The sequence below is a fragment of the Pyrgilauda ruficollis genome, unplaced genomic scaffold (genome assembly GCF_017590135.1).
Source record: "Pyrgilauda ruficollis isolate IOZ18807 unplaced genomic scaffold, ASM1759013v1 scaffold3, whole genome shotgun sequence".
Classification (NCBI taxonomy): Eukaryota; Metazoa; Chordata; class Aves; order Passeriformes; family Passeridae; genus Pyrgilauda; species Pyrgilauda ruficollis.
In genome coordinates this window covers 5,164,723-5,180,205 of record NW_024524377.1, presented here as the reverse complement: position 1 = coordinate 5,180,205, position 15,483 = coordinate 5,164,723, and the positions used below count along the sequence as shown (strand labels likewise).

Below are 15,483 nucleotides of genomic sequence, written 5' to 3'. Positions count from 1 at the left end.
CTATCTGTATAATGTGGCCTATAGCCAAGCTGCCAACTTTTGTATTAATTCACAATCCTCTAGCTACACAATATCCTTCTATCTTATATATAAACAGTTATTATCCTGTTTGCCTGCAATGGCAATAAGAAACACATCCAGAAGTTAAAAAGAAGGTAATAATGTTTTCATGTATTGAAGCACTTACCAGGGTCTGATTCTGCATTTCCATATCAGCTTTTGTGTTGCTGTTTTTCCTGTGGTTTCCTTGAGAGCTGATAGAGTTGCTGTGAAGAGAGGAGCCCTGGGAGCTGCCCTTCGACACACTCCTGTAGGAAACATTATTTGATCCACTTTCTGTCTGCTGAGCTACTTTCTTATCAACTCTGCAGGTAGAGAGTGATTCCTCTGATAAATTGCATTGCCCTTCTTCAATCACTCTACTTTCCCATTCCTTTAATGTTTAAAGTAACCTCTCTGTATCTTTCTGTCTCTAGACCTTTGAGTGATAAATGTTTCTAACTAGCCTTGATCAAACCTGTCACTTGCAATTTCAGGTAGTATATCAATTTAGCCTTTCACAGGTGATGATTTATATTATATTTGGGACTGCTGTGGGGCAAACGTGAAAACATAATATACCCATTGCTAAGTTCTTCTGTGACCAAAGGTTGTGAGAGCTGGAAAGGTAATTAATTCTGACAAGTTACCAAATATGTGTTTTCTGGTTACAGTACAGGAAGATGGAATACATTAAAACATGTACCTAATTACCCTCTATATTTACACACCATCTGCCTAGATTCTTGACTTCTGGAATAATTTGAATTATCAGCTTCGATGTAACTCGTCTATCTTTAATTTCAAAGACCAATGGTTTGGTTAAAGGAACATGAACAAAATTATCATCCCATTGTTAATGTTTGGTTTTTTTTTCCTGTAGAAATTAAAGTCCCAACTGTGAACCTACTGTTTGCTACTGTGCATTCTTAGCACGAAAATAACATGCACTAAACATCTGGGCATCTGTAAAGCTACATGGATATCAACACATCCCAAATTGTGTTCTGGAGTTTTACCTGTTTAAAAGCTCTCTCATGAAGCTGTCTTTTGGTGAGTAGGCAGCTGTGGTAGAACCTGTGACTTGTTCACACTCAATCTCACCAGGAGAGTCTTGGGAAGGCTTCACAATTTTGCTCTCCATGGCTAAAATGTCACCATTGTCAGCTTTCCTGTTGATTTGATTTTCTATTTCACAGTGGTGCTCAGTTTTCTTCTTTTCTTTTCTTCTCTCTAATTTTGCCTGCTTAATTCCAAATCCTGAAACTTTTGTATCCCTTTTTTCCACCTTAGTTTTAGGAACATCAGTCTTCCTGCTACTCAGTGCTGGGAGCTTACTCTTTCGGAAGCCAAACCAACTGGCTATAGAAGGCCCAGTCTTTTGCTTAGTCTCCACAGTGGGGGATTTGGTTTGTCCCTGACCCTTTTGCACATTTTCTTGAATGCATAACATGACTTTCTCCTCTATTGTAGGTTGCAGAGATGGTGAACTCAAAAGATCATTAACATTCTCAGAGGTTTCTGCTAATTTTAAAGACATTTGCTGTCTTCGTGACCTTGTTGCTTCCAGTTTATGAGGACACTTTACTCCATCAAAGCTTTGGAAGGACAAAATTTGTTTGGAAGATACAGTAGCTGAGGCTTCTAACTCCAGTTCTGCTGGCAGAACACTTTTTTTACCTAGAGCTTCATGCTTAAAGCTTTCGGTGCTTTTCTCACTCTGCACAGATAGACTGCGTGCCTCTTTCTGAGAAAATGGTTTGCTTCCATCACATTTTGAAGTGCTGTGAAACTGGTCTGCTTTTTGAGATGGTCTGAAGGGTAATTTGCTTGGGCTTCCATGCTGGCTATTGCAACTGCTCATATTTCCAAGAGAGCCTTGTCTAGGACAAGAATTTTCTGTGGATTTAGTAGTATGTAAAAGAGCCTCTGGTGCCACTGCTGTCCCGGGAGCAGCCTTGATCTGAAGCCCTTCCATGGCTGAGTTCTGCCTCGTTAGAGAATTCCCTCTGTCAGAAGTGTTTGTAATAATCTGAGTCCGTACTTTCCCGAGACCTTCAGTCACAGGGGCAGATGGCTTCTCCCCTGTGTGAACACTGAAACTCTGACTCCGAGCTTTCGCTCCGTTCATGCCCAGAGCTGGCTTCAAGTGCGACTTGTTGCCAGAAGAAACAGACCTCTTAACTAATTTGTTTTCTAATCCATCTCCTCTGTCTACCACCAAGTTGCAGCTTTCATGTGAATGAGCTGATGCCGTATCCATACTAAGTCCCACAGCACAATTATTTTTCACTTCAGAATCGGATCTGGAGTCCTTTAATTCCGCATCCGTTGCACCTTTGGCGCTTACGCACACCGACTCACTTTGCTTGTACTTACTGGAACTCCCATTACTTTTGGAAGCTGCATTTATACTGTCCTTTTCCTGCTTCCCTGGAACAGTAGAGCTCTTGCGGAGAAGCTGGGGAGATTTGACAAACAATTTCAGTCCTACAGGGAGACGGGTTTTCATTCCTCTCTCATTAGAGTTTTGAGAGGCGTGTGCAGCATCGCCGGCATGAAACAGCGTTGACGGGAGATTGTTTACCTGAGATAGCAGAGGCTCACTTGTGCTCGTCGTGTGACACTGAGGAGTTGTGGGGAGAATGTTTGGCATCTTTTGTAGCTGATCCAGCCCACTGTCACTGGAAATATTGTTTTTGCTGGAATAGGTGTCTTGTGAAGGAGTTGTTTCCAGTGATGGACAGCCTAGTGAAAAGGACCTGGCTGTTTGAAAATCTGTGCTGGAATACTCACGATTCCTATGGAGACCCACCTGATTAGGATTTTTTGGGCAGGCTTGCTTTGTGGAAACTTTGGAAAGTCCTTGGCATGCACTGTGGGATTGCTGAGATGTGCATTTATTTTGCATAATTCCTTCTGCATTTTCTTGAAGGTAAGATAATTCAATTTTGGCCCCAGAAGATACATTTTTTGCTTGCATTTCATGACTAGATTGATTATGAAAACCAGAGTTCACAGTTCCTTTTAATGGAGATGATTTCAGTGCATTTTTTGCTGTTTCAGTGGGACCAGCTCCTCCTAACTTTACTGCTCGAGGTGGAGAATTAGCATAATTAGGCCGAATCAACAGGGATGTTGTCCTGCCTGGAGGAAGGGGTGGGGATGGAGACCGGGCTTCCACAGTAGCTAAATCACAATGAAAGTCTCTGGTTGGAGGTTCCCCATAGCTACTGGGCTCTATAAGGTGCTGAGGCAACAATGGTGATGCTGGACTCTGACTCTTTGGATGCTTTGACCCATCTCCTCTGCCAGGACGTTTCAAGTCAGGCAGGGCATGGGCAGGGGGCTTTGGAACCTGAAACTCGACTTTTGAATCAAAATGACGAGGTGGGCTTTGAGCCTTTTTGAATCTTGAAAGCTTTACAGGTGGCAGAGCAGGTGATTTCTCAAGGGCTGTAGGGCCCACTGACAGAGCTCCAGGTGCCTCCCCACTCTCAGTCATCAGAGTTTTCTGGGGAGAAAATTTACCTCTGCTGGGTATTTTAGTTACATGTGGCTTTTGATTGATTCCTGCATGCACAGTGGAGCTTGAATTGGCCTTGCATGATGCATCATACACTGGCTTCACTAGTTTCTGTCGTGAAGCATTTTGCTGTGTCACCCTTCCACAGCGTGAAAATTCACCACAGGTCAGGGGGACAGCTGTATTTTTATTCCCTGTATTATCTTCAAGAGTATTTTTCCCAGTTTCATCTTCCTGTCTTTCTGAAGCAGTGTAGTTTCTAGCATTGGGTCCTGGCTGCAAATCAGTTCTTCCCTGAGGTATAAGTTCAGTGTATTCCGCACTGGACGTAGTTTGTGGCTGGTTGATTGAAATCTCATTTCTTGTTACAGTGACAACTCCAGTTTGATGTGAGCTGAATTCAATTGGCTCACCATCCTTAGCATCGTATATTACCGTAATGCACTCTTCAGAAGAGGTCTTCTTTATAACCTTTTGTTGTTTAATGAAATTACATGGCTTCGGCCTAATGTCTGGGTGAACAGGTATCTGGTTCTCTTCTTTGTCAGTAGATACAAACTGAGAATTCTCTGTGACTTTGAGCAAGTCAGAGGTCTTTGTGTACTTCTCAGGAAAGGGAGTGGCTAATAAATCTGAGGGACTTTTCTCATCGCTGCTTTCTATATGCAATTCATCCAAGACTTCATTGTCATCAGTGTCTGAAAGCTGAATATTAAAGTCCTTCCAGCCCATATTAGAATGGCTTTGATTTAACTGTAACTCAGGCAGCTTTGCTCTGGTGCATGATTTTACTTCTGCCTGAAAGCCACTGACAAAACTAGTCAATTTCTCAGGTCTTTCCTTTGAATTAAAAAATGAACTTCTTTCTGGCAAATGTTTCCTGTTAGGATCCCAGTCAAAGAGACTGTCAGAAATGCTATGAGTTAATTTATTACAATAGGTCCTGCAGTCTTTGCTTGGAACTTCCTGCAGCAACAGTAAGGATGAAGAGTCATCATCTGCATCATCATGGGAATCTGAATCATAAGAGAAAGTTTTGTTGTGTTCAATGCAAACACTTCCCATTTCCACTGGCTTACAGTGAGTCTGTTCATTATGGCCGCCACACTTAATTCCAGGGGAATATATTCCTTCGTTGGAGTTCATGCAATCTTTGTAACCCCATTTTGATATTACTGAAGGTGATTCAAGTAGTATTTTTTGCTCCTGCAGTTTTTTGAGCCCTTCTAAGATATGGTTTTCCTTGATACGAGTGGGAGGTAGATCATCTGCAGGACTTGAGAGGTTGCTTGGGAGCGAAGAACCAATGCTTATTCTCTTATCCCATCTCACAGATGACTGTCAAAAGAAAATAAAAATCACTTGTGTTACTCACAAGTGCTGTCAATAAAAGTGTTACCATTTTGGTAAAGAGATAGAAGAGTTGCATAAGGGCATTCCATTCCATTCTTTTCTATTTAAAGCAAAGTTCTTTTTTAATACAGGATTTTACAGTGGTGTGAAGGCTGCAGTGCATTAAAAACCTGTAGGAAGAACAATGTGAATGGAAGGATTAAGATAAAGAAGAAGAGCAGTTTGGACTATGAAAGGAAGAATAAATGTCTGAACAAATGAGGAGACTGTAAGTAAGCTGGAGTGATAAAGGAATCACTAAAAAAATTAAATGGTGGGGTAACAGTTTAGTGACAGCTGCTTTCAATATAAAAGCGAGAGGAAAGTAAAAAAACTTCTGAAACAGGCAGCTTTTCAATTAATCTTGTTTCAGATTAACTTAAAGTAATACATGAAGAAAATTAATTTGATTTACCCTTTTGCTTGTCTTTCCATCATTCCAAGTGTAGGAGGAACCACTGGAATATTCACTGCAAGCACTTGAGAGGGAGAGTTCACTGCTACTGCAGCTGCTCCGAGGGTACAGGCGGCTAGAGCCTGTCATATTTAATTGACTCTGGCATTTCAAGACAGGTATGCTGGATTTCACATTCTGCTGGCATTCCTAAAATATGAGAAGAAATTGGAGTATCTTATGGGGAGAAAATGATCATTTAACTTCTCCTTGATTAAGAATGGCAAAGAAAAAGCAAGTAAGCCACTTACACCTTCCTCTCATGCAATTTAGCATCTGGTGAATTTAATACAGAGAAATAAATTTAAAATTGCTAACAATTTCGTTTGTCAGGGGAAAAAATCCACAATCCTCAGTGTTTACTCTCTTTGTTCTTGGACTAGTATAGTATTCTGCTCTTCTTATTGTAAAGATTATTCTGAGTCTATTTGAATTATGCTTCATACATAAGCAGCGTGCGCCGGTAAGATACAGAAAACAAAGTTATAAGAATACAAGTACATCTTGACAACTGCATTATAGCCCCACAATGTAACAGATGAGGCTGCACAGCCTGGACAAGGTAAATTAATTTAGTATCCTGAGCAGAATGTCCACTGAGAATGGAATCTCTCCATTACAGTCTAATTTTGGTTTCCTATCTAGTTCAAAGCTTTGTCTAAGAAACTCTCTGACGTAGGACAATCCATCTTCGTGTCGCTCGCAGACAGCTGAAGCCTCTTGCTTATGCAATTTATTGACACTTTATGGCTGCCTTTAGTACTTGTGTAGTTATCGCCCCTTTCCAAATGCAATTTCAGCTGACTGTGACTAAGTGCCAGCTTTGAGGAAGAGAGTAATGAAGAGTAGATAGCACTTTAGGTAAAATATTAAACCTCTGTAGGAGTAGCTAGGATGCCTTTAATTTGTTTTCAAACTAATATTCTTGAGCCTAACAGCGTTGAAGCTTCTTTAGTGTTAAGTGCTTGCACTATTCTCCAGTTTCCTTACAGAATCAGACATCATTTTAATTACCAGGAACACCAGACATGACTACATGAAAAGAGGTTGTAATGAGGTGGGGGTCAGTCTCTTCTCCCAAGCAGAAACTGATAGGACAAGAGGAAACAGCTTCAAGTTGTGCCAGGGGATGTTGAGATTGGATATTAGGAAAAATTCCTTCATTAAAAGAGTTGTCAAGCAATGGAGCAGAGAAGTGGTTGAGTCACCATCCCTGGAGGGATTTAAAAGCTGTCTAGATGTGGCACCTGGGGACATAGTTTAGTGTTGGTATTGATCTCAAGGGACCTTTCCACCCAGTGGTGGGTGAGAGGTTGGATTTGATGATCTTAAGTATAGGTCTTTTCCATCCAAAGTGAATCTATGATTCTGTGCCTTTGTTTCATAAAACTTCCCCTTGGATTTCATTAAGGCAAACTGAAACAATATTTATTGATTTTTGTATGTAGATACATTTAAAATTAATTTTGCTTAAATGAAGAATTTACACTTAGGAAGAAACAAGAAATCTAAAGTTATTGAATCCATTAAAAAATTATCAAGGCAGTGTGTGCCCTAGACCCAGCTTCTTCATGGAAATCTTTGGAACAACACTCAGTTTGTAGGCACTTCTCATGTACTGACATGTTTGTTGGCCTTCTGCTAATTTCTTCCATTTATTCCCCCATGTTCCTCCCATTTATTACTACTGGGGTTGAACCTTTTTTCAGCTGAATGGGAGAGAGCAGAACTTTTACTGCTGAGGAGTTCATCAGTACAGCTGTTCATCGCTCAGCTGACATCATAATGTTCAACTTTTGACAAACCTAACTACAGGGAAAATCATTATTCTTCGTCACAGGCAAAACCTATGAATGGGAAAATCATTTAGAGGTACCAAGAGCACATTTCACCTCTGGGAATTATTGGTACATGTTCTCCTTGGAAGCCAAATGGATGCAGGAGGAGCAGCCTTTAAATCCAGCGGCTCTGGGAAGAATACCTCTTTCAGCATCACAGGCAGGCTGATGCCTGTGTTTTTGGCTCTGAAGCGGATTTTGCTGTTTTGTTGAGACAAATGAGTCTTTATTTCTGACATTGCGGTTCCCCTGGGAGACCCCCTGCCATCAGCCTGCTCAGCTGTGGCAGTGTCACTCCTGGGGAGGGGGATTGCACAGAGGCCAAGGGCAGCAGCTGCTTGTTCTGGCTATTCCTCTGCATTTTGGCTCTGGCATTGGGAAAACACATCATGTGGAATTCTGCCCTTTATACTGGGCTGTGTCCCAGCCATCACAGCATTCAAGGGAAGGATGCCTGTAAATCATCTCCTGTAAGAATCTCCTGCAGGAGGAAAGAGATCACAGCACAGAGACAAGTATTGCCTTCCTGTCATCTTCAGCTTGTCTGAAAGCCTCTCCAACCTCTCACTTTGTTTCCTTTGCACCTAAGAGAGGAGAAAGGCATTTGGTCCTACTGTTACAGCAATGGGAAAAAATGGAGCTATCCAAGCAAAGCAAAAGAAGAGTATATTACTGCAATCATCTTTAAGAGAGGAGAAAATGTGCAAAAAATATCATGTCACTCCAGATTATGAAGTAGGGTATCTACTCAATTTCTAGATAGCATTCAGATCACTTAAGAGAGTGGAGTTTTCCCCTTCAATTTGCCTTTATTCTCTAAATTATTCAAGAAAGTACTTTGAATAGCATGTTTATGATGCATTAATTAAATACATTTAACTTGCATATGGGTCTATTAACTGACATGGTAAAATTTTAATTTTTGTAATCATGACTTTTTAGTCATTACCTTTAATGAAATTAGAGTAAAAAGGCTTGAATGTAATATTACAGTTTAAAAATGTAATTTTCACTAGAAATCAAAGAAAATTGAAATAATCAGACCATAAAAGACACAAAACTCTATATTAGAGCAACTTAACCTCAAGGCTTAATTCAATATAATGCAAAATGTTGTTAGCATTTTTGTGAACCTTTGAAACAATGCCTTTTCATTAAAGTATGTATTACAAGGGAGATTACATTTTTGTTGACACTCCTATACTTCAAGATCAAAGGCACAAGCAGGTTCAATGTTCTGTTCTTGTACTCTTTGTTTCCCTGTATATGATTTTTGTTTTTTAAGCTACTTTTCTCTTTGACAATGAAACATGAAAGCCACACTGTTGAACGTTTTGCCAAATAAGCACAAAGCTCATTCCATCTGAAAAAAAAAAAAAAAAAGCAGAGCCCATGAATTTTTAAAAGTTCATACATAATATATCATAAAAGTGGGATGAATAATACGGGGCACAGGCTTTAATAAAAAGCTCCTTGACCATTTCTCAGAGATTCTGAGATGTAATCAATACCCAAAAAGGTGTGTGTGGGACACTGCTAAGATTTACGCCTTTTTTGCACACAGTGACACTATCTGCTCACTATATCAACCGAGGACACAATATTGAATTTCAGAGAACAGAAGGAAGTAAAAGCATTGTTATCTGCCTCAACAGTGTTTCAATTCAGAGATCAGCTTTATGGCTCTTCCCTGACACCAGACTTCAGAGGAGAAAAGGAGGTTCCAGATGAGGGGAGCAAGGGCAGCACAAACACTTACGAGCATCTGAGCATCAGCACTTCGAGCTTGCACCAGGCTTCGGTTTCGTTCTACTTCTGAAAGCAAATCCCCAGATGAGAGGTCCAAGATGCGTGAATGGAGTTTCTGGGGGGGCAGAAGGGAAGGAGCAAAGCATGAGCATTTCTCAGATATTCAGCGGATCAGCATTTTTAAAATTCCAACCTCTGCTGTTAAATTTCAAGGGAAATGAAGAGCCTGAGGTAAAAGAGGATTTGTTCTAATTTGAAATGTTGCTCTTTTTGCTTACTTTGTCCAAGACTTCCTGTCTGGAGGACAGATCATCCTTCATCCAAAACAAACTCTACTTTTTCTTCTAGTCACTGCTTTGCAACTTATCATTACTTCACACACAACAATAACAAATGAACACGAGTCCCACCATTATCCACAGAGTTTGACAGGTTTCAGGAAAAAAAGCATAAAAATGAACTAAAAAATTAACATTTATAAATCAATCAACACGTTAATGTTGTTTTATTTACGAGCTGTTATACCTTGCGTGAATGATTGCAAAAGTGACCCTATTTTTAACCAGCATTGATCTGCTGAAGGCCTCTTCTGCACACATTTTAACTCAAAGTCATTAATGTCATCTGTTAGGAACAATTAATGTGAATAGAAAATAATTGCATCGGGGAACTGGGGACTCAGAGGATTTTGTGCATTAATATTCACATGCTGTTCGATTATATACACAGTTTTCTCAGTTTTGCTTGGAAGGATGGCTAAGCTTGTGCCTTTCCCTCCGTGTTCACCTGTACACTAATTCTAGGGCTTTCAATCTGCATTAAGTCTGGTTTGCTTTAATTGCAGTTTCAATAAAATCCATGATTTATGTGAATGCCTCAGCCAATGACTTAAAAAAAAAAATCTGCAGTCTTGTTAGTCCTGGGCCAGCACACCATGTAACAGGCAGTATGGATCTGACTCAGGCTCCATTGAAATCAATGCAAATGGACTAAAAAAAAAAAAACCCAAGAAATAAGGACTTTGGATCAGGTTCTTTTCACTTTCCCATTAATTCTCTAGGCTTGCAACCTAAGAGACCACATCTGCGCCCTCAGCCTGGAGGAACAAATGGGGCAGACCCTGGCAGGTGCTTTGCCAGAGGACTCTGTGAGGAATGCAAACCACAGAGATTTGTCGAGGCTGTGTGAGTGCCTCATCACCCTGTCCATCCAAAAAGACTGGCCAAAGAGGGAAAAAGAGTCTGTAGCCAGAAGAGCCTTCACACCGTGTAATAGTAGCTCTCTGCAGGGCCCTGAAATACAAGTCACACAGTATCTTACACCCAGCTACTCCCCAGCCTGCTCTCTGGGTACCCACTGCAGAAATTAATCTGCCAGAGAACAAAGCAGGCAGCCATTCCTACAGCCTCTGTTATCTGCATGCTCTGCTTCAGGCTTCTATTCCAGACAACCTAGGAAATTTAAAAAAAAAAATTCTAATTATGAATTTGGGAGTCATTTCTCAAGAGTTACTTATTCATCCAGGTTTTTTAAAGAGGTACTGTCATTGCAAAGAGGTTATGGAAAATATTTTCAGTGATCCATATTCTGTATAAATATGTGTTATCCAAAATATTGTTGAATAGATTAAATAAAATGCTGCAAGCACTCAGTATCCAAGATACTTTTCATTACAAATATTAACTACATCCAGGCTATGTGCTTTTAACATCAGTGGTGTCTGGTTATTCAGCATGCACCATTCAAAGTTCTACCACTGGTATTACTGTCAGGTGTTTGTTAAAGATTTAAACTCCAGGTAAAATGTCTGCCCAAAGTCACAGATTCACTGACTTTGTACATTTGTTCCTCTTGACAATAATTCCAACTGCATCGCTGAGCCACCAGAGAATCCCACTGTTTTCAGAACCAGAGTTACTAGTGCTAGGAACAAGTGGTTTGCAGACAAATTAATTACCTTCTCCAGGGAAACCAGTCACCTGAGATATTTTAGTGGAAGTTAGAATAGTCAGATCTGTGCTTTGGAGATGATGACTGGGGACAGCTGAGATGGATGAACATTTATAGGTGAAAATGTATCTTCCCAGAAAAAAAGAATCCTAGAAATAGTGCTAGAAATTGTAAAAGGAATTTTACAATTGTAATACTGTCTTCCCATTTTTCCACTTTCCCATTTTATTACTTAAATGGGAACATATAAACATTTCAATAAGGGAAACAAAATATTCCCCTACAACGTCATCCAATGAAATTTAGTGGTACTTACAGAATACAGAATCTGTGTCAGACATAAGAGCAGAGATCAGTCAGAACAGGCAGAAATCAGAAACAATTTTTGACCAGTGATCAATCACAGCCCAGCTGGAAACAGCTCAGGGTTCTGGGGGTCCCTCCCCAGTGGCTCAGTGGGCTGGGCTGCACAGGGGTCACACTGTGTTTGAGTCACCTTTGCCGCTGTTAAACTCTCTAAAACTGCAGTACCAAAGGCAAATCAGCACACTAAAATGATTAACAAAGAAGGAAAGTGTGTTCTCAAGATGTATAATGTGATTATATTTCTGTATCAAATGAGATCATCACATTGGGAATATTCCTCCCCACACATATGCAAATAAACTAACAGAGGTGGCCAGAACAATGACTAGCATTAACAAACAGCATAATAAAGTTTGAGGTCATTAATTAAATATAATCACACAGCACTGAAGCAAGTCATCCAATTACAAAAGAAAAGCATATGAAAAAATGTTTCTCTTTAATTTATTTTTCTTTTTCCTTCTCCATTGTCTAATTAAAGAATGGGGAAAACTCTAGCATTTGTTAGAAAAACTCATTAATGATGCATTTAAAATCAAGTAACAGATTGTGCTAACTATGTATCTTGATTCTGATTTCTTCTCAGATACACCAAATGTACTGTGTCCTTTATGGTTATTTTCAGATGACAGTCACATAACTAGATCAAGGAGTTACTGCTGCCTTGAAAATTGTACAGTATTAAAATCACTGTTGATGCTATCATGACACAATGCAACAAAAGGCAGGCCACTGCACAGAATGACTTCCATGGAAGAGATCACATCAGCTTAAATGAATACTTAACTACGAAACTCAGGAGTTGCAACTACAAATCCAAGCTATCTGCCCCATTTGTTGGTGCCCAATATAATGACAAAGGGAAAATGAGCAATACTTAGAGGTGATGGGGACTGCCTGGACCCCTCTGGAATCAGAAAAGCATCAGGATCACTGGGCTGCAGACCTGAAAATCCACATGGAGCTGAATACAGCATGGACTGGGCCAAGTTCCTTGGAAATTACCCTGTACTGAGTACTACAGGGCAGGTGTGGACTGAAAAGTTGGTTACATCTTAGTTTGACTGGACCCATGTCTCTCCAGAAAGGGGGTGCTGAGAGGCCAGGGCAGAACAGAGAGTTCTTCTCTGCAGGTGCCTGTGACCAACAGCAGCAAAACTCCTCCTTCACCCGAGAGATTGATGAAGAAAAGGCAGTGCCCTTTGCGGTTCAAGGCCAAGATTAACTCCTGTAACCCACATGAAAAATAAAAACAAAGTAATTTATAATTTAGGTGGAAACCTATTATATCAAGTGCAATAGGAAACACAATTATCTGGCAGGCAGATAACCAATCCATCAACCAGCAGCCCAGATCCCCTCCCCCAGCAGCATTCTTATTAAGACTTTCTAGGAAGATAAAAGAAAGCTACTACCTGCTGGCAGAAGGCAATATTACAGAGACTCCCCTACCCATTGTGCCTCTTGACTCTATCTCTGCAGAATATCTATCAGTTCCCATCTCCTTTTTAAACATCTAATGGTCTGCAGCATTGCCAGAACAATTTTCAATGAATTATGCCAAAGAGTACACAGCTCTCCAATATTGGATGAGTTAATTGCTAATAAATCAATTGGCTTTGCTTTTCTCACATGAGCCAAAGTCTATCATTCACAAAATTCTCTCTCTAGATACCAAGGAGACATTTTCATCCTGCTGCTCCGTGCCAGAGCTGTAAATGTTTGTTTGGTGTGTGTGGCCCTCTCCTGTCTTTGCTGTTTTTCAGGGCAGCACAAACCTGAACAGGCACATTCTGGCCTGCTTCCCTCTATAGCCCAGCCACTGAAATTGGGCTGGCAGGGAAAACCTTCTCATTTCCATTGCACCACAAAGGCAGTAGGCCATAGAAGGAAAAATATTATCAGGCAAAATATTGATGTATTATTCGTTTATGTAGAAGCATACTCTTTCATTAAACAAAATACTGATTTTTGTAGTCCTTAGATACATTTCAGAGGGGAGGTTCAGCTGGAGATGAGAACATCCTTCACCTATCCCACCAAAAGTTACCTAGAGTAGAATATGCACTGTTCAAAAAACAAAGTGTGAACTTCTTATCCACTAAATATTCCAGAATTAAGGAGAAAATTAAGTATAGTTAAGCAAAAAATATGATAAAATCTCCAAAAATAGAAATCAACTTTTCGTTTAGAGAAATAAGACTTTGGAAAATATATTCTTTTGACATATGGAAATTCTGCCTTCTAAAGAGAGTAGAACACATGGTTATCAACAAAAAGCAGCCAAATATGAAGCAAAAGTGAAAGCTGCAAGAAGATGCTTCCAGTTTTTTAATTCTAATAATCACCAATATAGGAAATATACTTGCAACTGAACACTGTGTACACACAGAAATGCCTGATGTGTTATTGCACATAATTGATATCACAAAACCAAAAGTATAATAATTATTTTCAGCTCTGGAAGTTATCTGTTTAATAGAAAATTCAGAATTATTTCCTACTATTCACTTCCTATAAGCAGAACTTCATGGCTAACACTGTTTAGTAAAGGAAAACCAGGTCTAGTGAATGGTATCCTTGTCCATGGCAGGGAGGTTGGAAACAGATGAGCTTTTAGGTCACTTCCAACACAAAGCAGTCCACAATTCTATGAAAATTATTCTTTCTCTTAATGTTGGGCCATGTTTAACCATTTACAGGATGGGGGCTAAAACTGGAGTGAAAAACTAACACCCTTTGACTGTTTAAAATGCAAAGCAATTAGATGTGCATCACTTTAGGTCTCTAAAAGCTATAAATAAAGCCCTGCACAGGCAGGAACATCCCACTTCTGATTGCAAATGCACCACATTCAGCTAGTTTTTCTATTTCTCTGTTGCTACAGGGTATTTTTGGTGGGAGGAATGGGTTAACACACAGTAGGATAACTCTTACAGTGGTCTGAGCAAACAGTTGGAGACTTTTATTGATCCTACCCTCAGCTCTTTAAAATACAGGAAACAATCACAAACATGCAGTACTGCTCAGTGGTGATAGGAGGATGTGTTGTACATAAGTGAATATTAAAGGATTAAAATGCATTTCAGTAAGCTAAATGAGTTCTTAGTACAAAATTAAAAAAAAAAAAGGAAGTTTTCAGCTAGCCTTTAAATTTCAAGTGTGTGGATCTAAATTTTCCATTAATCTAATCAAAATACTTTCATGGAAGTTCTAATTTGGTATTTTCCATCTGTTTTTGTTGTTTTTCCCTCCTACTAGGCAAACTTTTCTAAGAAGCCTTTACAGAAGATGCTAGACTTTAAATCCAACTCTAGAATTAACAGGGGTTTGTCAGTTTGCTGGCAAATCCTCTGGGTGAGTTTATTGAGAATAAGGCAACATCCAAGACAAAGTACAAGGATATGATACTAGAAACATTTGTATGGAAGATTAGGGTGCTAAAACAACATCAGAAAATCCTGCTAACAAGGCAATTCCAGCACAGAAAGTAAAACAAAGTTTGATTTGAGTCATCTGCTGTTTCCAACTTGCAGCTCTCTATTACTATTGAGAGATCCAGAGATGACAAAACTCAGTGAATTAGACACAAAGCTAACTCCAAAGGCTGGAAACTTATATTCTAGGGTATGAATTGGGAGGCATTAAGCAGGCATTTGATGTACAAACACCAATAGCATAATCTCTCTGTATTCTTCAGAGAGTTGACAACATTAATGTAAGGCTAAAATTACTCCTGTTCCAAATCCTTAGTTTTATTAATTTTTATAAACTGCCTTAAATAAAAGTTACATTGAAAGACACAAAGTAATCCCCTCTGATCCCAGTTTGCATTTTATATGTCTAGCAGTGTTTTCAAGCTCTGAGATTCCAAAGTGTTAGTTCTCATTTTAATAGCACTATGGTAGGAGTCTGTAAATATTGCAGTAATATGAAAATGAGCTAATTTAATTTCTTAGGAAAATGCATGTATAAAGTTCCCTGTGGTTTGTAATTACTGTAAAGTCAACAGTTTACATCAATGACCCAGTAATCAGCTACTCAGAACGTGAATAATTAATGAAAAAATGTTTTCAAAGAGCTTGCAAATGGAAGACTCCTTGGAGTATGGTGAAACAGCCGTGCTGTGAGAATAGTGATGTGCAGGAGATGAGACTTTTATTAAGTAC

The 15,483-nt window shown here is 39.5% G+C and overlaps 1 protein-coding gene across 1 annotated transcript in view; it reads right to left on the bottom strand.

Moving 5' to 3' along the window:
- NCKAP5 (NCK associated protein 5) overlaps positions 1-15,483 on the bottom strand; it is a 242,907-nt gene that overhangs the window by 53,326 nt on the left and 174,098 nt on the right. Inside the window, exons 11-14 of the mRNA XM_041473262.1 lie at positions 9,009-9,113; positions 5,373-5,561; positions 1,059-4,903; positions 188-365 (exon numbers count right to left, since the gene is read on the bottom strand). Coding sequence (XP_041329196.1) covers positions 188-365; positions 1,059-4,903; positions 5,373-5,561; positions 9,009-9,113 — 4,317 coding nt within the window. The remainder of the gene's footprint in view (positions 1-187; positions 366-1,058; positions 4,904-5,372; positions 5,562-9,008; positions 9,114-15,483) is intronic.